At 36.8% G+C, this 23,038-nt stretch overlaps 4 protein-coding genes and 1 long non-coding RNA gene across 5 annotated transcripts in view; 4 read left to right on the top strand and 1 right to left on the bottom strand.

Annotated features, from left to right (window-relative positions):
- LOC116289476 (uncharacterized) overlaps positions 1-14,814 on the bottom strand; it is a 33,221-nt gene extending 18,407 nt beyond the window's left edge. Inside the window, exons 1-8 of the mRNA XM_031696416.2 lie at positions 14,554-14,814; positions 13,859-13,968; positions 12,868-12,952; positions 12,130-12,183; positions 11,452-11,561; positions 10,406-10,462; positions 10,272-10,324; positions 9,499-9,581 (exon numbers count right to left, since the gene is read on the bottom strand). Coding sequence (XP_031552276.1) covers positions 9,499-9,581; positions 10,272-10,324; positions 10,406-10,462; positions 11,452-11,561; positions 12,130-12,183; positions 12,868-12,952; positions 13,859-13,968; positions 14,554-14,775 — 774 coding nt within the window. The 5' untranslated portion in view covers positions 14,776-14,814. The remainder of the gene's footprint in view (positions 1-9,498; positions 9,582-10,271; positions 10,325-10,405; positions 10,463-11,451; positions 11,562-12,129; positions 12,184-12,867; positions 12,953-13,858; positions 13,969-14,553) is intronic.
- On the top strand, positions 6,215-7,815 carry LOC116289478 (uncharacterized). The gene is made up of 2 exons (XR_004196333.2): positions 6,215-6,345; positions 6,953-7,815. It is a non-coding gene; the product is annotated as an uncharacterized LOC116289478 (long non-coding RNA).
- Positions 14,815-15,107: 293 nt separating the features above from the next.
- On the top strand, positions 15,108-16,144 carry LOC116289501 (uncharacterized). The gene has a single exon (XM_031696446.2). It carries the CDS (start codon positions 15,251-15,253, stop codon positions 16,118-16,120), a length of 870 nt encoding a protein of 289 aa, XP_031552306.1. The 5' UTR covers positions 15,108-15,250; the 3' UTR covers positions 16,121-16,144.
- A 2,099-nt stretch (positions 16,145-18,243) lies between these two features.
- Positions 18,244-21,021, top strand: LOC116289489 (uncharacterized). The gene is made up of 2 exons (XM_031696433.2): positions 18,244-18,979; positions 19,402-21,021. Exons 1-2 carry the CDS (start codon positions 18,412-18,414, stop codon positions 20,196-20,198), a joined length of 1,365 nt encoding a protein of 454 aa, XP_031552293.2. The 5' UTR covers positions 18,244-18,411; the 3' UTR covers positions 20,199-21,021.
- Positions 21,022-21,246: 225 nt separating this feature from the next.
- On the top strand, positions 21,247-22,785 carry LOC116289471 (EKC/KEOPS complex subunit LAGE3). The gene is made up of 3 exons (XM_031696411.2): positions 21,247-21,661; positions 21,755-21,883; positions 22,291-22,785. The coding sequence occupies exons 1-3, from the start codon at positions 21,636-21,638 to the stop codon at positions 22,406-22,408; spliced, it is 273 nt and encodes a 90-aa protein (XP_031552271.2). The 5' UTR covers positions 21,247-21,635; the 3' UTR covers positions 22,409-22,785.
- The last annotated feature ends 253 nt before the right edge of the window (positions 22,786-23,038 follow it).

Here is a 23,038-nt window from a genome sequence, read left to right as displayed (position 1 = left end):
CTCAAAGCCAAACAAACTAACACAAGAGGCGGACTAAAAACGTCCAATACAAGGCAAGCGTAACTTAAGGTGATAAGATAGTAAAATACTGACTCTAGTGTGCAATCTGGGTCGACTAAGATATGAACCTTGACGAAAGAAACTCAACAAGAACGCTGTGCTAACTACGTACTGAAGCTAGGATTCAAATGACGACGACAAGGAAAAAATAACAATAGCCCCACCCATGTTAAACATACTTAAAATATACATATCTGTATATAAGAATCTAATGAGAATTCTATCTAAATGTCGCTAGCATGATTAAAATCAAGTGTGAGACAGTTATGTCGGGTAAAAAAAATCATGATCAGATAGAATTTAGTAATATTGTCAAAAAAACGTCAAACAGGAAACTAAAAAACCTACAGAATCCGACATAACATTTCAAACTGCTTCAGTGAAATTCCCATAACACTTTTAATTTCACTGGTTTACTTCTATTGATTAGAAAAAAAAGTATAACTATATCGTAAAAAATGGTTATATCCAAATATCTTAGTCAGTTGTCAAGAAAAACTTCGTAAGAATCACGGAATTAACGCTGGTTTTTAGCGAAGTGACAGGATAGAACTCATTAGTTGAAAACAATTTTAAAATGGGTTTAAAACTGTCAAGCATCCATCGACGAAGGAGCGCAAATCTAGCTCATTAGTATAAGCCAAACTATTGTAAAGCACAATACCACAGGTAATCATCAAATATAAAATCGCGGTTCCAATTGTACAAATATTTTCCAGAGGTTATTATTAATTTCATTCGTAGGCGAGGCAGAAGATAGTACTTTTGGGTTATAATGAGGAAAGGATAAACAAAATTACTAAGACTATATAATAAAGACGTGCGGTAATAAAGATTTTATTGATTCAAGGCTGAGAGATGTTTGATAAAAAGTACCAACTCAGTTTGAGGCCGGCATCGCGGCGCAGCTACGACCACTCATTATACAAGTAGAAAGCTTGTGTTCCTTGAATACAGGCCCTAATTCCTCATGTTAGCTTCATTTCAGCCTCAAAATATATACTAACACCAGACGCACAAATCAAGGTCCTTCGAAGTGAAATTCTATGGCCTTTCACTGGAACACGGGAACATTCCGCGACACAGAATCGAGGCTAAAGCTGAGTAACAGAGAACTCAAAACTGATGTCTTATATCTTAGCACGACACCTTTACCTATAGATATTTTCACGTCGATATCCTACTCGCTTCATTCAGTCAAATTTCCGCTACTAAAAGTTACGATATTTCACTTCGACAAGCTCAAACGTTCACCCAAATTTTTATTGAATTTTAGCGAACTTATTCAACCTTTTTTTAGTAATTAGTGTTTTTGGGTTAAATTCAAAATGCTTATGAAAAACCAAATTTTTATTGAATTTGAGCAAACTTTTTCACAATTTTTGACACACAAAGTTTAAGCTAGGAATTCAATTTTTTTTAGTAATTAGCGTCTAGGGTGAAATTCAAAATGCTTATGAAAAAGGTCCAAAACAATAAAAAAAAAAAGAGCTGTTAGAAAGATATGGAATTCTAAATTTGTTTCTCAAACCAACTCGCCAACAAAAAGAAAAGATATTAGAAAAAGAGGATTAGAATGATTTGGATATCATTAACAATTATACCGAACACAAATTCACTATATTTTCCGTTAAAAGTGTTAACAATTTAAATGTGGATTCCCTTGTTGGGTATTGGCAGGTTGGAACGGCTAAAGGACTTCATACTAAAAAAGTAATAAAGCTTATTTGCAAAATGCACCAGCTCAGTATTTTCAGAGTCTTCATTCATCAACTTCTGCATCCAATATATATTTCTTCCAAACGAAATAATAATCAATTTTTAATAACGATAAACTAATAGTCTTCATGTCTATTCACTGAAAAAACTCTTAAGGCGCGATTCTCTGCAACTCGTCTCGCAAGGACACAAGTTGCAAGAGCTAGTGTTTACACGATGCAACGAAGACTCAACGGTTGCCAAAAGTAGAACTGAGCAAATTCTACTTTTCACAACGATTGCTGCAACTTGTCTCGCAACATTTTTCAAATGTTTTTTGCTGTAGGTTACACGCTGCAATGCTCCATGCAACGTGTGTCGCAATCGCGCTTTTTGTACTGACTGATCAGTTTTATTTTATACTATGAACGAACCTGTAAACATGTACACGACAACCTAAAGAGTAGATGCTAATAGTCCTAATAGGAAACATCGATTAAGGTTGCTCTCCGGAAAATAAAATAAAATGATAACCATTTAGAGCCAGCTTTGATCACCGAGAGACCTTTAAAAAACTTCAATTTTATCAAACTGTGAAACAGCCTCTGGGCTGATCAAGTCAGGACACAGCTAACTCACAGCAGATTAAATTGGAGTTTAGCTTGTTATACTTTGACTGGCGTCCAAATGGTAAGAACGAAAAGTGTATTATTATCGTTAGTTAGTTCTATACGGTTTTCCTTAAGACATTATCAGTTTGTGAGTTCGTGCTTTATTGTTGCATTAACCATCACAACAAATTACATTAAACATTCTTGTCAAAGACAAAATTTCAAGGGCATTAGCGGGGTATTACCCGCCCAAAATGACATGTTAAGTGTTGGGCATAAAAAATGTACTATTTTATTCCGCTATTTTTCTGTAATACAAGACGGTTTAAGAGATGCTTTAATGGAAAAACATGTATCTTAAAACGATTATTTACTGAACATTAGGGAAAAGTTTGATCGATTTGAGTCATACGAACTGGAATGTACTATTATCTCCTGAGGGTTTAAAAAACAATAACACTCCAAGAAATGATTAGAAAACCATTTAAGTGCACCGCACGGGCAGAGGATTTCTATCTCGCTTTCAAAGAGAACAACAACAAAACAAAAGAGAAAAAAATCCTTGCCCACAAATGCACGTTCACAATATATAAGTTAACTTTTGGATCAAAATGGAGAAAAGCAAGTTAAATCAGCAAAGCTCACAGTGGCTTTGAAGTGTGGAAACCCATTAAAATGTTTTACCCGCTTAATGGATGTAATAATGTAAATTCCAACGCATTGTGGAAAGCCATGTAAGTGCTTTACCCTCTCCATGCCTTTTTTGTTCGTAAATTCTAAAGCATGAAGGTAATTACTTTGGATTAAAAACCATTAAACTGCTCTGTACAAGGACACGTTTTATTCACTGACTATAATACCCATTTATCCCTTCAATGTGGGTTTGGATAAAGCCATTCAACAGCCGTTTACAGCGTACTGGTTAACCAAACAGCCTAATTCACCGCCGGGTTTTATTGACCACGATTGTCTCAGTTAGCCTTTAAGTGAATGGCACACACGCAAATTGTATTTGTCGCATCATTAAAGCAATGTCCATCTATAAAATCCTTTGTATTAGGAATCTCGAGTAAAAGACAAGTCAAACGGTCACCATTATTCCATTTTGGCTTACCAGGTTGACAGCTTGATGGGAGAATAAAACATTACTTAGGGGGTCATTTATACTCCAAACTTAATCGACAAATGCACAATGACTGATAGAGGTTAAACTTACAAAATCAATTCTGATTTCTGTCAGCCATAAATGACCTCAACGCTAGACCTTGTACCGAGAAAAATACTTATTAGTATAACAGTTTTTGGGAAATAAGAAAGAGCGGACCGCAAAAAAGACAATACAAAACCTTTAGGGAATTTATATATATAGCGAAGATTAAACGGATGTGAACCAAGTTAAGCTTGCTTACGGTAAAAAAGCTCGACATTATTGAGGAAGTAAGATAGTCTGGTTTTTTTTTATTCTTAACTTCAAATAATGCTGGAGCCAGGAAGAAAACATCCTAGCTTAGGTGTGGTATTCCTTTTTTAACGGGTAAACAGATAATATACACAGACTTGATAAAAGACCTTTGATGATTTACTTACAGCATAAAGGCGTGATATGATAGCACGCGATATGGAAAGTAGCTTATTAGTTTAGGGTCGTGGGTCTCTGGGCATTTGATGTCGTGTTGATTAGAATGATGTGTATTCGAAGATTATAGCTGAATATGATAACACGAGGTATGGAAGAGAGCCACTATATGAAAGGGTCATGGGGGTCTGGGCATTCGATACCTGTCGATTAGAATGGTAAATTCGAAGTGTACGAAGACTTTCCGATCGTTTTTTTCATCCATTGCAATTAGAACTATACACTTTCAACCTCTTTCTGGTTTCGGATTTCTTTTATTGATTCTGCTTAATTAATTCGCTCATGAATTTATTCGTTTTTATTCGTTCTCAATCATTGATTCATTCATGCAGTCGTTCATGCATTAATTCATTTGTTCTCGTCCATCCGTCCATCTATCCAATTATTCCATTTTGAAGCAGACCTCAATAAGCAGTCTTTCCTAATATTTTTTAGTTTGTTGTTTGTTTGTTCGTTTGTTTGTTCGTTTGTTTGTTTTTCTTTAAATCAATTATTGAGTCGGCTTTCTTTGTCGTTTCATTCATTTTCTTTCTTTCAATTTCACTTTCATTTATTCACTACTTTGTCCCCCTTCTTTTTTATTACGATTAACAGATATAAAAAGTGAGTAGTTACTAATGTATAACGGTTTAATTCCTCGGACAGCCTAGTAATTACTATTATATACAGAGCTCTATTTTTGCAAAATAATGTTAATAGTCGCTATTCAATTGTAATAAGTTAATGGTCACTTAAAGCTACAAAAGAATTCGAAGGAAAAACATTTTATTCTTTTGAGAAGTTTTTACTCTGACATTCAAATGGCTTCCACTCTGAACCAATTAAAAGACGGAAGCGGAAGCCATTTTAGTGCCACGATATTTCGCCTTTTTTGCCTTTTTACGTTATTGATAAAAAGTTGTTTTCCTACTTAAGACATTAAGTTAAAAATATGTGGTATTTACTAAAGCATTAGTTTTATACGTTTTATGCAGGCATATCTTTTATCTATAAATGTCGACTGGCGTCTCTTTCTTGTCGATGGTTATCGAGAAATTGTAAAAGAATGAAGCTCACAACAATTTGTAAGACTGAAATAATTATATTCTAACAGTCGACTTAATCTGATTTTGGGACTCCTTGAAATTTGGAAAACGCAGAATTGAAATCAGAATTTGGGTTCACATCGTTGTAGATTCATATGCTAGAACTAATCAGGAAATCAAAAAATAAATACATCTCTGAATCAATGCCTTTGGTTTCCTGGTCTGGGGGGACTTCCTGTGGTAATTCCGGATTCTTTACTATTGGATGGGCTCCAACATATCAACATATGAAAATTCCCTTTTTCTCTAGTCTCCCATCCTAAAACACCTCGTATCGAAAAGCCAAATGGACAAAAAGTTACGCTATACTGAAGCGCGCGCCAAAAAATCGACACGAAAGGGGTTAGGTCAAACTTTGTGGGAAATAAAAAGTTGCATGAAAAATTCCTCATGAATTTATTACTAATAACCTTTTTAAAAGCTAGTCATAATTATTCAGTCTTTACGCGAATGATAACTTTGGCATGCGAAGCCCTTCCGCTGCTTCACCTTTCCTTAAAAAAATATTCCATCTTTACCTACATATATGGCTATCATGCTTGCGTTTTTGGCTGGCAGTCAGAAATAATAGAACGGCTTTTACTAATCAATAGGTAGCAGTTCCTAAGCAAACTCCATTAATTTAAATCCTTCAGGGATTTCCTTTGGATGTCTCGCATTTGATGTGAGTCAAAAATGTTTGACGTATCGTTCTGTCCTACCCGCCAGGGTTTTTTCTGGGTTCTCCAGATTTTCTCTCTCCATAAAAATCAACATGCAAGTGATGGGTGTTGTGTGAATGTGTAAATAGTGAATACAAAGTGGTAGTGCGTGTAGAGCAAACATTACAGAAGTGCCCATTACGGAGAGTGATTACTGTAAAATATCAAATATATTAAATATGACTCATGCTTGATACTATACCATTTTATGAAGAAAAGAAACCTTTATCTATCAACCTGTCTGATATCCCTATAAACCGTGCCGGACATTTCCCTTGCTAATATCATGTTAAATATCGTCAATCATTGTCAGGCTATTAGCGTTACTAACTATACGTATGCCCAATCCGTCGGGTATCGATCACTTCCACGCATTATTAGCCGGATCTTAAGTGACAACGAGGAGATTGGTGTCGCTTTGAACCCTGTTTTGCGTAGTACGAGAAAAACCTATATCGCTAATTAACAGGGATATCGTATTTAGCCATGGTAAAAAAGACACAGGTCTCTGGATAATTTATCAGAAGACTCCTTGGCGCTCTTTAACGTTACCGGTAAAAGATAAAATAGAATCCTAATCTAGAAATCACAGAAAATTAACCCGACACAAGAAAATAATTATTTGAATTTATTAAAAACGCGGTTTATCTTTTCCATTTTATTTTTGTGATTAATTAGAGAATTTTGGACATAAACTATAATCAAACATGCTTTGGCCTTTATCTGTAAAGGTATTATATTATTTGACTTGATTCTCAGTATTAAATCACGATATTCATTTAAAGAAAAATTATTTAAACTGAAGCGAGATCCCGTTTCGAATCACCTGTGCCCACAACTTGGCGTATGAAACCAGACACCTTGGTTTCTACTAACACCTAATATTTAACCAACAACTTTTATTAACCGGACGGTATGGGACTAGCGCTGCGGGAGGTTCACGTCTACACACGTCACCATCCAAACCACATACGCAAATGACCTATCACTATGTATGGTTGTTCCTGGGGTTCAGAAAAAACAACAAGCCCCCACCCCCCCCCCCCCCCAAATGTATAGGTCAATAACATACTGCAAATCTCAGTCCTCGAAAAATTTATCCTCCTCTTAAGTGGGCACTATTCCTGTTACATTTTATTTCCCCTTTTTTTATCTTTTCAGTTTTTCACTACAACTGCGCCTTTGTGAAAAGAGTGAGTAAAAATCCCAGGACAGAGACGAAACAATCAAACAGTCAATGCCAGCATAAACCAATGATCCGACGAGTGCTATATAAAAGACATTCAGTCTACTCCGTCGCCTGATGAAGACTAGCAGGTTGAAACTGCCTCAATCGTGAGACATATGAATAAATACCATTTATATAGAGTGAAGTCTTTTCGACTTTCAAATTTAGTTATCAGTTTTTCTAAGTTTAGTTTAGTCGAGCGAGGGTAGAAACAGCTTCGCTACCTTCGAATCTTCAAGACTAATTATCCATCCCACCAACAAAAAAGAGGAACTAAAAACAATATTGAAAAGCGAGACGTAAAAATGCGGAAATCGAACTTACCGATAAATGACAAAAAATAACATTTTCTAGCGGCTGCCAGAGGCGGCTTTCAGTTCGACCCCGATGAGCTGCGCCAATGCTGTGTTTGCAGTGGTAAATAGCGATAACAAGTTTTTTACCCGACTGTTTTTGTGATAACAATTTTCCACGAATGTAAAGATAACATTCTTTGGTTCAAAGAGAATCAGATGTTTTGAGTTTTTCAACGGGGTATGTTAGCATCTGATACCGAGAAAGGTTCTCATCTCAGAAAGACGGAATCGGATAAGATAAGTCAAAAACAGTAACACCAAGATAAAAAGAAGAAATAACAAAACCACAAGATAAGATTTTAGATTATACAATTACTAAGTAGTTTTTCGTCTCGAAAATAAATGAAAACCAAAAATATCTGAATATATTTTGTTACCAAGAACAATTTGATTCTCCGATTTCAATTTCACTGCAATAAAACACGAGAATGAATGCGTAATACGCGGGTTTGTCTTAATAAGAAAAAGAGAGAGATATATAAAAGAACAAGACAGTATAGTATAACAATTGCGCAACCATTTACTGTTAGCTTAAAATCTTGAAAAACAGTGATGTGTGCAAAAAAATCACGATAGCAATTCTAAAACGTTGAGCAAAGGAATACGCATGTCTGAACGACGACGTGTGAAAAACCACTAGTGAGTATTTTATAGAATGAAATTATTCATAAAGCTCGGTGTTATCGAAGTAAAATAAAAGTTAGTTAGCACTACATCAAGATTAAAATGACGAGCTGACCTCGCAAAGCCACACTTTGCGCACTTACTTGCGGGTGACGCGCGCGCTCGTCCTCAACACACGAAACGGTGCGCGCGTCACGTATCAAAAGCGCGCAAAAATAATATTAAGGAATATCCAGCACGATAAATGATGAAGTAGAGATTCCTGAGACTTCTTCCTTGGCTCTGAGTGACGTTTTCTCGACATGAGGTCTACTGACCAAGCTGACATTGAAGCCATCTTGTCTAAACGTTAGATGTACACGGATCATTAAACATCCAAGCTCCCTTTTCCTAACCCCGCTCAATGACGCACGTTCTACATAAATCAGCATGTATTTTCCGTCATCCCAGGTATAGCACCAATATACTTAAACAACGGATTATTGGCCTTGGGTTAAGGCGATATCAACTACGTATTCAAGGATTAAATAAGATTACGTCCTAAAAGTGTTTGGCACCAAAATATAGCTTCCTTACGTGGACTTGGTGCACGTAATAACAAATTTAACGCATATTTATATTTCAAAGGGAAGTTATATATCTGTTACTCATTAAGCCAAGAAAAGTGACAATTCCATTTAAAAAACTAAGACGTTTGCTACGAAAAGATTGAAGCCTTGAGTTACCAACCTATATGTCACTTGAGTTGATGTTTAGTAAGATGTCAGTAGTCTGTTTTGGTTCCGCATCCCATAACACGTTTAATCACGTTACCTAGGAGACCATCCAGACCTTATCTGACACAGTTTTCCCGTGACTAGTACATGATACTCGTTGCTTAGATACATCATCAGGTTACCTAGGCAACGATAAATGCATGTTGCCTAGGTAACCACGTATGTCAATCAGGACTCTGTCCTGTATCATGTCCAAGATTAACTAATCAAACAACGACAAGTTTGGATCCGTAAACCCAAATGGTTTGTTTTAAAAACCAAATAGAATTAACGAATATGACAATGTTGTGTCACGAAAATTTGGAAGGGAGGAAGACTATGGATAACTTTTAAGTATTAATGTGATATTAAATTTTTAATTATAAATTATTAAGTTAGGTATTGAACAATACATTGATAAGACTTAAGGAGTAGTTGCTCAATCTCCCAGGCTCCTGACTCAAGTAATAGATTTTTGTGTGTGGAGAGTGGTCATGTTTTACATGGCAAAAACTAAAACAAACTATTTCATTCTTGTGGAATAGCCGAAACACTTCAATATTATAGTTTAAGAATATATCAAAAACACTTATCCTTTTTCTGCAGAGTTACGTGAACAAATTCTAGTCTAGACTCTAGGCAGACAAATGTAGCTAGGCATTTATTGGGATTCCTGTGGAGCTGGCTCCACAGGCAGCCCAAAGAAAATATTATGATGTTTCTGATGGTGTTTGGTAGTCTTACCTGTTCTTCATTGAATTCCATTGGATTGTGATGCTTCCATAATATTAGGCCATGAAATTTCTCTATCTTGAAAGTGTTTGAAACTAAAATAAAACATTACAATCAGCATGGAAGTATTTTAGGTTTTTATGAGCATAAACTTTAATTATTGTTTGCTTTACTTTAAAATCTTTATCTTAAAAATAAGAATTAAAGAAATGCAAATTTATCACAGTTATTTTCAAGAGCAGCTTGTTACATAGTCTCCCTCACAGTCATTTTAGTCTTGTCCCATTCCTCTATGGTCCACTTAGTGGACCGTAGGGGAATGGAATGAGACTAAAACAGCTGCAAGGGAGACTACTTGATGCACACCTTGCAAAATATTCAATCAAAATGAACAGACCTTCCAGCTTAAAATATTTGAACTGCACCATACTAGAGCTTGCAAGGGGTGGGGAGGGTAGGGACACTAATTTTATCATAACTCTCCCTCATGTCTCATGGAGCTACACTACATGGTTTGCTGTGCTATAGCTGTGCATGTTTTATCAACCCATTATGAGATTATTATGGTGGAGAAAGAGAGGTAAGGTGAAGAGGGAAAATCAAACGAAAGAAGAAAAGGAGAGATTTAAAACAATACAATTTTTTTTTAAATCTTAAAAACAAAGTTGAATGTTCTTATTCAAAAAAACTGTAAAGTATCATTGTACTAGCGGATACTAATGCTATAGAAATTTTAAATTATTATCATTATTATTATATTGACAAAAAAAGGTTTTCCTACTGACCTGAAACAGCATACTTAGATTCTATACTTCCGAATGGATCTTTCGCTGTCATACTTTTAAAAAAAAAACACAATGATATATTGGTAAAAAGATAAAAGATATAAATTAATATGACATTTTTTTAGGGTACTAACTTTCTAAAATTGCAGAAGTCACAATCTTTACTAGATTTTGCAATCATTTCATCCACACTGAAACAAAACAATGAATATTCATTTTTAATACAAACTTACCAAATGTTCACTGTTAGGTAATTTGTTATTGTAAATGTAACTGTGGATCAGCAAGGCTGGTCTTAAGGAGGTCAACAGCTTGCTTTTTTTACAACCCTTCTTCAAAACACTTTAACACATATTTTACAATCACCTTTCTATAAAGGTCTCCTCATGAAGTTACTGTCGCTCCACATGCATTACCACTACTTTCACTATTTACAACATACCACACTCAACCTAACCTCAATCTCTCTCACATTGATCACTTTCAATAACGTTGTTTCTACTCCACACAGCAATTCTACTCCACACAGCAATTCTACTTCACACAGCAATTCTACTCTACACAGCAATTCTACTCCACACAGCAATTCTACTCCACACAGCAGTTCTACTCTACACAGCAATTCTACTCTACACAGCAATTCTACTCCACACAGCAATTCTACTCCACACAGCAATTCTACTTCACACAGCAATTCTACTCTACACAGCAATTCTACTCCACACAGCAATTCTACTCCACACAGCAGTTCTACTCTACACAGCAATTCTACTCTACACAGCAATTCTACTCTACACAGCAATTCTACTCCACACAGCAATTCTACTCTACACAGCAATTCTACTCCACACAGCAATTCTACTCCACACAGTAATTCTACTCCATACAGTAATTCTACTCCACACAGCAATTCTACTCCACACAGCAATTCTACTTCACACAGCAATTCTACTCCACACAGCAATTGTACTCCACACAGCAATTCTACTTCACACAGCAATTGTACTTCACACAGCAATTCTACTTCACACAGCAATTGTACTCCACACAGCAATTCTACTCCACACAGTAATTCTACTCCACAGAGAAATTCTACTCCACACAGCAATTCTTCTGGTCTGCCTTACTTCAAAAATAAAATTTAATCAGCTTTGCTTCATAGATGACAGCGAGTACTCACGCTTTCTTGACTTCAGGTCCACCACCTCCTCCTGCTCCAGGTCTTTTTGCTCTCAATGGATTAAAAACTGTACTCTCTTGTGTGTAGCGATTATTGACAAACATCAAGTGCTGTCAAAACACATTAACAATGATAAATTAACATTTAATATTAACTTAGATAAGTTGTAATTATAAATGTGTTTTAATGATTAGGTCCTCCTCCGATGATTACAATTGTTTCCTTTAATCCCTTCTTCTCTCCTTTCCACTCTTAAGTTCTCTCTCGCTCTTTCGATTCCCTCTTCCAATAAAATTCTGAAGTTATTACAAGACTAGGGGTAACAGCATCTTAGCCCATCAATCAGGGCCCAGTTATAAGAATAATAATTAGCACTATCCATTGGATAAATCTTATCCAGTGGAAACATTTATTGGATAACAGCATTGACTTATCCACTGGATAAGGATTTATCCGCTGGATAGCACTATTCACCATTCATACAACCGGGCCCAGAATGGTAAGCTTTCCTCTTCCCTCTCCTCCCCCCCCCCCCCCCCCCCCCCCCAATCACTGTGACCAACCACTGCCACCAACCAAACCTGGTCTGCAGTCCCTTAGCAGCACCTTAGCCCATCAATCAGCATGGTAAGCTCCCCCACCAATCACTGTGACCACAGTCCCTGATAAGTACAGTACCTGTGTTTTTGTTTCTTCTAAGAGGTGTTTATTTCCATTAAACCACCTCAATACCTAAAGAATATATAATATATTGAGGCTATTATATAACTGGCAAATTAGATAACAAAATATAAAGAAATATAAAGAATTGAATAACAGACATATGTCAAGAAAAAATGAAGGACAGGCGTATCCATATATACTGTAACCTAAAACATGAATATGTACATAGTGGACCCCCCCCCCCCCCCCCCAACTTTTGGAGTATGCCAAAGAAGTAACTGTTTTGAGCCCCCGGAGGAGAATTGTCAAGTTGTCAAGTGAAGAAATGATGATAACCCCACCCCCTCCTTCTTCCACTATACCACTCATTTAGAGCAGTTTTTGTATGACTGTAAAAAGCTTGCAGCAGGAACACAGTTGTAAAACATCAAGGCATACATCAGACCAATCACCTTGCACAAGAAATAACACCTCATCCAATCAAATGCCCAAAACACAGCATGAACACTACAAGGACACTACACCAACACTGTGCAAACATGGTCAAGCCAAGGTCATGGCACTGCCAGACCAATGACATTGCACAAGGAAAAAATCAGCCAATTAAAATTCTAGAAAACATCACAGTCGGCGTAAGGAATACTTGGGACAGCACTGGGCTTGTCAGAGTCATACAAATGCTGCTCTAATACATATGTTCTTCCATGCCGAGATACAGTATATATCAACTAATATGAATGTTTTCAGACAAACCTTTTTAGCAAAGACATTGTTAATATAAACATTGCTTGTACTTGTTTTTAGTTCATAAATTGAATGGAACAACTTGTAAACTTGTCTGCAAAACAAAAGAATCACAACAAAACGTTTATATTCAGTGATTAGTGGGAAGCTTTTGAAAGGTATATATTATCTATATCCTAATGATTTTTCTTCACAAACATTTATATTAGAAGTACAGGTGTTATGCTTGAGGGAATTCTTGCTCTAATAGATGGAGGTAATGTTTATAAACATTATAATCTAATGCGTTTACCACTCCTGGGTGGACAGCTGGATGCCTAACAGGCCTTGCGACCCAATTGATAAGGCAGCCGGTTAGCATGTTCACTGAAGATGGTCGTCACCAGCATCTTCAGTGGATCTTTTATGCCTTATACAGGGTTATATAGAGAAGACAGACGGGGCCTACAGTTATAAGTCCTTGTCCGAGAAGACTTGAAGGTCTAACCATTTGCAGATATAATTACAAAGGCACCTTTTCCTCAGTTATTTTAGACCCTGAGTGTTGGTCCGGCCTGGACTTGAACCACGACCTTGTGCACAACAGATCAACGCTCTTACCAACTGATTTAACCAGGTGCCGGTTGAAAGTCATTGTGATGTTAATGTGTCAACCATATTAACAATAGGTTTTTTCACTTTGCTTTGTTGGATTGTTCAATTTATTTCTGGTCGGCAATTCAAACAACAATTAACCAAGACAAATTCCATCATTGTATGACCACCTATTGCCATTGTAAATTCTGTAGTTCCAAAAATTATCCATATTCCCCTCACGGAGGAATTTTTTAAGACGCCCTCCTAATCCCCGGAAATTCCAATTTTCTTCCATACAAACTCTGTAATTTTTCTTCTCTCTCTCTGACCCCCCTACTCTTCGGAAATTCCAAATTCCTCCGTGGGGTGGGTATGGATGATTTCTGGAACTACAAATTACTATCATTTTCATCCGCAGACGTACTTGCATGTGCTATCTTTGGCCAGTCTTAAATTCTTGATTGTTCCAAATAAATTTTCTATACTAAGTTTATCACTGTCATCTGCTTGCAGACAAGTTTTAATAAACCATTCCTGAATAGAGATAAAAGAGCTATTCATTAAATTTAATAGACTTAGATTCAGCATAATTGTTTTTCCTGGTGTTTGCAAAATTTTATATTGGTCCAAGTGAGGCTGTAGAAAAATACTTTGTTACTAAATGGTTCTCTTGCCAGGCGGCTTATACTGATGGAGTAACTGTGAACTACTTGGTATAAGCTTTTACACCAACATATGTGAGTTGGTTCCCACCTCCCCCCCCCCCTCTCTCTTTCCCATCTGTGGGACAATGCACCCAGCTACACCCAGGCACTGGACCGGACCTACTGTATGTAACCGCTGACTTGGTTGGGGTCGAAAGTTACAACTTAGTATCCTGCATGAAAGGAAGCTTCTTGCAATGAGTTATTCTATTGCAATGCCAATTTTACAAGCCCCAATAGCCCCTATCATCCCAGTTACATGTAGTCCCATCTTCAAGTTTAGCTTACTTCCACTTTTAGTGCATAAAGATATTAAACTTAATCTGAAATAGTTGTCAATTTTGTTTAATTCTCGCCAATCTAATAACAGTTGTACATCCAATAAAGATTTCCTACAAACTGCAAAAAAACTGACCTTTTCGACGCCTATTCGATGATCAAAGCTGTCTATGACTAAGGAATTCTGTCCCAGGTTTGAACTGCTTCTTACAGATGCATACAAGTTCATATAATTTGTATTAGAAGACCTTAAATACCACGTCGCTGTAAAGACTATCACGATTATTATAATAAAGAGAAGGAGTCTACGTTGATGCCTGTTGGATACCATTTGTTCTGAATAAATAGAAAATACCATTGCTTAGTGTTCACTTTTTTCTTTTCCTTTAGTGGATTTTTCCACATCATCAAGTTGGACAGCGGTACAACATGCGCCATAGGAAGCCCAATTGCAAGATTGTTTTTTATAAGCTACTTTAAGCTACTGTACTTTTTTCTAACATTTTAATATAGTTTCTAGAAGTCTCTAAAGAAATTGAATCAGATTTTTGAATATTTTTCAAGAAATTTATCATTTTTCTTTAATTTTCTAAATATTCACTAAAACTAAGATTGGGCTCCCTGTGTGCTGTATGCGCAAAAAAGATGGTCAGTGATATGTGCCTGTTTGCACATGCGTATGATATCAAAACGGCGGAAGTAATGGAGTAAAACATTGTTAAATTGTGCGGGAAAAAAACTAAAAATATCTTCCAGAATGCTTTAGTTTTGCATCTTAAAAGCCCATATTAACAACTTAATCCACTTGCATATTTTATTGGCTTTTTAAGACCATGAGCGGGGGAGAAACGTCTGATATTTTGGAAAACAAACGAGCTGATCATGTGACAGGTGACGAGGTGGAGAAGAAAGAAGATCGTGTAAGCGTGGAGAAGGATGAACTGCCAGATGAAATCAAGGAATCCCAAGATGAAGGGAGCTTAACTGCATCAGAATTAAAAGCTGAGCCATCAGAGAAGTGTGTTAGTCATGAACTACAGCTTGAGCCAGAGGCTCACAGTATGGATCATGTGGAAAAGCATGATGATCAATTGGCAAAGTCAAGTAAGGATCAGGGCCAAGTGCACGACAATATTCAGACACAAGCCGAGGTTGTACAAAATCAGCCACCACCCCCTCCCTCTGAGGAAAATTTGTCATCCAGCCCAAATAAACTGTGTGCTGATTCAAGTGATCATAAAGACAATGAGACTAAAGAAGAACACAATAAAGTTCATAGTAGAATGACAGCAGAAAGTTTTACCGACACTTACGATGTTATTTCAAGAAAAGAAGTCCAAAATTTGAATAAATGGGAGAGTATCCACCAGGACTGTCTCTCAGAGATCCCTCCAATTGATCCTGGTGCCTTGCAAGACATTGAAAGAAAAGCAAAGGAGGTTGCAAGTAATTTGGACCATTTATTACATACTTTGAATAACAGTCTCAAGTCTATGTCTGTTGTAGGGGTACAGGGCACGGATACTTATAAGTCCACTGTTGAAAATGCTGAAGTAACAGTAGATGCTTCTATTAAGAGCATGCATGCCTTGATAGCCAAGTGCGAAGAGCTTCATTCTTATATGGGACCTCTTTATTCAATGTCAGCTCAGATCAAGGACATCAAAAGAACATTGGATGTATTTGAGTCTGTATGTAAATAGATTAAAGGGTGTGCATGTTCCTTATTGTGGTCCAGTAGTAGATTGTAGGCACCTGCAGTCATATTTGCCTTCAGCAGTCATAATTTCACTAGCTCTACAGAATACACTTTTTTTTTTACACGGGAAGAGATGTGTGCAGACTATAAATGTACCACTGAACATTATAGTAAGCCATTGCCATATTCATTCCACCATTTCAAAACTTCGTTTGGATTTGGTCTTTAATGGGCTGTCAATCATCTGGTGTTTATGCAAATTAGCCTTTGAACAGGGTTACACCCTGGGGGGTACTCCGCCAGAATTTGGGTAGGGATGTTCCGCTGGGATTCTGAGAGGGGTACCCTGTTTATGACAAAAGATATAATTAATTGCACGAGTTCCTGTTTCAATTATCATGTCATCTTGCGTATCATTTTTTTATGACCATGATAACCAGTTTCGGTCAATACGAAAGTAGAATCCCTGAATATAACAAGAAACTCAGGAAGAACTTGGACCTTGAGAGAAATTGCATACCCTGTTTATGACAAGAAGGTCGAGAAACCATACCCTGTTCAGCGGATCATCCCTGTATAGTCCATATATGGCAGTACCCCCCCCCCCCCCCCTTCCGGGGGCTTCACTCAGCTCCTGCTTTTTTAAATTCTGAAAGGCTCAGAGAATGGTTTACAAGTCTTCTTTTTGCCAAGTATTGAAGGCATTTTCGATGCTCATCCTCATTAACTTCAGGATATTTGAACTATGAGTTCTCATGACAGCCATGCAGGACTTGTCTCTTAGCTGTTGACAGAGTTAGACAAGGTAAATTATAGTATTTAGCTTTCAATTTAGCTTCGAAACTTTTGACAGCAAATAAACTCTGTCTGTATTCGGAAGCAAACCATTAGTGAATATAAGAATAAGAAGTATTAAGGTAAACCCTTTGTAAGAAAAATATTGTTACCGTACAGATGTTTTGAAGGACTAACATCTGGAACATCAGTATAGTACAAACCTTTTTACATTGTGTTTAATTCTTATTGACAAAAATTTAAAAAAAGTCTATTGAGGAAGAATGTTTTTTACAATTTCCTCTTTGAAAAATGTTGATTAAGAACGATTATTTTTCAAATGATAACAAAGCCATTATTTCTAAATAAGCTTTGAGCTATTAGTGCTATTCTGTTGTTGCCATAGTAACATCTATTTTATATTCATTCTATTAATTAACTCCATACTATTAATTAACAACTGGTAGGTAGCTTAAAGGAAGTCAAGCAGAAATTTTCTACAAACAGAGTTTTATACCATGAGGTTTATAAATATTCATTATTTTCAACATAAAATAGATCTTAATTGTCAGCAAATCAATGCTTTATTCTTATTCTAACTAATATTCAAAGTTCGATTCAGCAATGTCATTGAGTCTAGAATTATATTTTATAAAACTTGATAAAAATCACTGGTATGAAGAACTTACTATGAAATCACACAATGGTACTTACAATCCGTCTAGTTCAATTATAACAATTGATCATAACTCATTATATATACGACCTAGTTTCCACTTATTCTTTTTTTTCAATTTTCCCAACTTACTGTTTTATTTATAAAACTTGATTTTCATTTTGTTGACGATATGTATACATAACTCTCGCCCATGGTTCACTGATCAGTAAAGCGCGTCCTGAATATTCCGCATGTAAACTAAGTTCCACTTGATTTATTAATGAAAACTTTATTTATAGATAAAACTCTATAAAATCTGATATAAACAAGAAATTCATTTGGCTTTTTTTCACTATTCACTACGATATTATGTTTTAAAACAGAGGTTTTATTTTTGCATTGGTAATAATATAAATTGGTTCATGAATATTAAACAAACTGATTTAAATCATGTTTCCTCTCTCTAAAAAAATCGCTAGATATTTTTAAGAATTTGAGTAGAGGAAACTAGCTACAGTAGGTTCTTAAATCTCGCAACATGATATTAAGTTTAGATTATTTAACGAAGTTTTTCGTTAATATCTTGCGTTTTTTTACGCGTCGTTGGTCCAGCATGAAAACGCCTACAATAGAAACCAAAGGTGAACTCAAAAATGCATAGTAATGTATAATAGGTTTTGTATGAATGGATTGATAGAGCGTAACTATGCAGAGAGTAATGATTAAGAGGTAATATTAGCGAACGCGCACCTAAATACGATCAAGCCAACGTTTGTTCAAAGTTTTCGAAATTTATAAAAGACATCAATGTAGATAGTAGTGGACGCCTGCCGCAATCTTCTTGAAGAAAAGTTTCTATAGCAATGAAAAAGGGGGAATACAGTGGCACTTCTAGCGGTGAAGGTTTTTCTTCAGACTCGGATGAAGAATACCGTCCTTTACAATCCAAGCATGGAACTCAGTATCCAAAATTTGGTCGAGAAACTGGTCCAGCTGACAATAAAGTCGTCCATGTTTGTTCGTTCGTACTGGGAGCAGCACTGATGGCCCCCTTTATGGTGATAATCTGCTCAGCTGAGGACATGTTGTCAGGGAGCAAGCAGCAAACAGGTTTGGTGATCATCGCTCTTACAGCGCCATCTTTCTTCGTCAAATTCTGTTTTCTTCTTTGGAAAGGACTCCAAGATATATCAGTGGTTGGCAAGACCCTTCTAACGTATGCATTCATAACGGTTGGGATGTTATGTGTCGCCTTCTCTCAAACTGACTACAAGATCCGATATGTGGGTGTGTGTCTTGTATCACTTGGAATGAGTGTTGGGGAAGTCAGTCTGCTTATCATCGCCACAACAAAGCTGCGTGAAAAAGCTTTAAGCTCCCTTATCACTGGAAGCGCCGTCGGAGGAATCCTGAGCACACTACCTTATGTCGGTAAGATTTAATTCTGCTAAGTACAACTGTAAAGGGGGCTCCGCAGAATTCTCCAAAACAATTTAGAAATTGTCTTGATATTACAGTTAATATTATTTATTAATATTTAGCGCGCTTGAGTGACTCATGGTTAACAAGTACTAACTTCTTAAATTGCTAAGCTCCGCTTTACATAGGCCTCTAAAATAGTCATAATTGCGAAGTACATCATTCATGATAGCCGTAGCGTCGAAGTCAGACCGCATTGTAAATACTTGAAATAATTTTGGCGCCTATCATCAGTGGTATTAATTTATGCGATAGTGAAATTTTAAATTTGTATATTCGGATTATAATTTGTACCTTTTTCTGATAATAACTATATTGCAATTATACTGTGGGTGGCATCTATAAATAGTGGACCTTTTTATAAACAATTTTAGGCATGACAAACTGGAGTGACGTTTACCCGCGCTTATCCCTCCTCGTTCCAATCATCTGGCCTGCTTTGTACCTCTTAATGTTTGCAGTAGTGCAGCTCAAGGACCTAGGAAAGCCATCATATCAGAAAATCCCTGAATCGGAGAATGAAAAGGCATTTCCTCGGCGCAAGACTTTTCGGGCTAAACGTTTTATGGCAGTATGGAAAGTACTCGACCATCTCCTCCTTTTGTACCTGTCGTACTTCTCGGTGTTCCTATCTATCGGTGCTATTCTGTCAACCCTGGTGTACACACACTATACTATATTTGGTCCCAGGGAGGACTACCACCACTACATTCTCAGCATCGTGATTGGTCAGTTCTTTGGAAGGTCATTCATGTTCCTGCTACTCGCAAAGTTCCCTGATATCAGCAGTACTCCCTTCCAAGCACTGGGGACGTTCTTCTCGACTTTCATCATGTTCCTATTCGTGTTTGGCTCATGGAACCGCTTCATTCACCACCTTTGGCTTGTTTATGTGCTGTGCTTTGTACAAGGAACATTCCTAGGGATGTTAACCATCATCTCTTATCACTGCGTTGCCAAACAGACACGTAAACCACAAGTGGAATTCCTCCTCATTTTGACAAATTTGCTGGAGACCTTTGGTGTATTATGCGCAGGTTTGATTGGCCTTCACACCGAGCCTTTGCTGTATAGACACTGTCGCGAGATATCCTATGGCAACAGAAGTCATTGCTTTGCACGAAATTCCAATTCAGAATTTTGGGTCAAAGGGAAAGAAGGTTTAATGTGAAGTAATGCTAGTGTCAATTGTTCATTAATATTTCTTAATCGACATTTGGAAGGCATATGAAAATTTAACCAGGAAAATAGACATAAATAATCGTCTAAATGAATCTAGATTTAAGAGGCTCAAGGGATGGATATCGCCATGAGCTCAGCAAGATTACGACTGATAAAAATATAACTATAATTTGTGTAATCCAAATAATGAGAGAGTGTTAACTTAACTCACCACACATTATACCTTTATAAAAGCTAAGTAACCTTGGTTTACCATCCAGTCTGTCTTTGAACAATCAATTTGAGGGTCAGTTAAGCCGAAAAGGATTTTAGTTACTCGATCGAAGTTGCGCATAATACGTTTTGCACTGTATACTGTTTTGCGCACTGGTGCCGTCCGCCCGTTGATACATGCACGCAACTTGAAAAGAAAGATAGGCTGACTGCACAAGGAGACTGGTAACGATTTGCTCATTTTGGTTCATGTGCGCAACTTACAAAAAAGAACACTGACTGTACGTGTAAGTAGATTGGCTACTCGATGAGTATTTTGATCATCACAAGCTAGTGCTCAGCTTTAGAAAAGAACACTAACTGTGTAGTGTAGGTAGACTGACTACGCTGTGTGCATTTTGATACACGCACTCAGCTTTAAAAAGAACTGGCTAACTGTGTTAAGTAAGTAGACTGACAACGCGGTGAGTACTTTGATATACATGCGCGATAACAAGTTCTAAAAACACTGAGCACAATCCTATATCCCTTTCTATGTTTCTATACTCCCAAACCATTCTAGAAACGGAATAATATCACAATATATTATCTAACGATTATTAGTTATTATTACTTAATTGTGATCATGTGACAAATAATTTATTTCAACCTCTGCTTGATGAAAGTTGAATTGGGTTTGATTGACTTTCCCAAGGAAGGAAGCCACTGAGTACTGGCAATAATTACTCGCTCCATCATTTCCCGGCGCGCGTGTGAAAAACTTGCGTAGAGGGGAGAGAGAGGGAAGGGAGGGAGGGGAGGGAGGGGAGGGAGGGGAGAAGGATTGCTATAACTTCAGTTATTACAATGAAAAAGGAGTGACTAAACTCTGTGGGAATACCTACCTATTACTCTGCATTCTTCCATGGTATCCTTGAGTGGCTAAAAGTTCTGTTATTAAAAAGGTTGCTATATGATTCAGTGCAGAAAGACTCTTGCTAAATCGAAGAAGCCTCGACTGCCATACGAGCTTTTAAAATCATTGTGCACCGTTGTCTTGGAGAGTTTACGTTGCCTTCAGTGAATTTGTTTCTAACACTACTGGTTACATGAAGAACTCATAAAAGAAAAATCAATGAAAAATCAATAAAAGAACAAACCGTCTTCACCCCCTCCCCTTCCCTACACAAAACCTTTTCTCGCCCCAGTCTTTTCCAGTCGGTGTAATTTCAAAATGGCGGATGAAGAGAAATTGAAGTTGTATCCTTCAAAACTACGTTTCTTAAATTTATCATTATATGATGCTTTTTGCTTTAATATCAGATATTGTTTATACCTTAATTATAACCACAGGGAAATGTCTATTCCGTTTAACCAGCCATCTGAAGCTCAAATAGCTTGTAATTCTCTCACGGTTGATGCTGAACCCAAACGTGGTGGCGTTCAAAAGACTATAACAGTAAATGGAAACATTATGCACGTGTAAGTTTAACAGTAGCATCTGACTTTAGGAAAACTGAGTAATATCATAGCAATGTAGGGGGGGGGGGATTAAATAAAATGCTTAATTTGATGAACTTAAGCATTAAAAACGAAAAAAATGTGCTTTGCTGTAAAGGATTTGAAAGTTATTTGTGGATGTAGCCTGCGACAGAGAAATCTTTTCGAAACTTAGCAATTTTATTATTGTTGTAACAAATGTGATAGTAAATAAATCAAATATGTTATAATTTCATACAATATCTGGTGTATTTACCAGGGGCGGCTCAGCAGGTCTATTAGTCCAGAAACTTTTTGAAAAACCTGAGGGGGGGGGGGGGGGCTCCCCCCGTCTTCAGCACCCTTGTTTACTCTTTTGCTTGATTCTTTTTACTTTTACTCCCTTACAGAGTACTGACGTCAACAGAAGCCAGAACTCTGCGAGTATCTGCAAACTCGTTTTTAGAGCATCTTATTCTTGTCTCAAGAACAATAAAAGAATTTGGTCAAGAATCTGCTATGACATGACAACATCAAAGTACAAAATAATGTACCTTTGTTTTATGGGTGTACATAGGAAGACAAAGAGGAACAGAGAGTGAAAATTGAAAAAGATTTCCCCACAATTCATCCTAAGGACTTTGATTGCAGGAAAAGTAAATACAGTAGAGTTGCATTATCTTCAATCTCAGAGGCAGTGATCGCTGGACTTGCATCAGTGTAAAAGTACTAACAATATTTCCTTGTATATCTTGAAGCCCCATTATTTTGTACTTTTTTCCAGTTCCAATATGAGGTTTTAGATAACAGGACTCCACTGTACTGGCTTATACAAGGTTGCTTTTAAGAGATCATTTTTGGTCTTTGGAGCCATTTTTTCAATAAAAAAAACACACATATATATATATACTGATTAGAAACAATGGTTAGTGTTTGCTTGCTGTTTTAGGCTCAGTGATATTGAGATCACAATGATTTACCAGGTATGGATCCAGGGGTAGTGAGTGCAATGAATAGTCAACCACCCCACCCTCCCCTCCCACTGCACAAAAACATCTTAAATAATGATCAGATTCGATTGTCATTGAGCCCAACCACAAAGATATCCTTTGCTTCTATCCAATTCAATACTGACAAGAATATTCCCAGCGTGCTTTG

Source organism: Actinia tenebrosa, unplaced genomic scaffold, assembly GCF_029948245.1.
Source record: "Actinia tenebrosa isolate PJP-AT-01 unplaced genomic scaffold, QUT_ActTen_1.0 PGA_scaffold3__52_contigs__length_22856419, whole genome shotgun sequence".
Classification (NCBI taxonomy): Eukaryota; Metazoa; Cnidaria; class Anthozoa; order Actiniaria; family Actiniidae; genus Actinia; species Actinia tenebrosa.
This window is presented reverse-complemented; position numbering and strand designations above follow the sequence as displayed.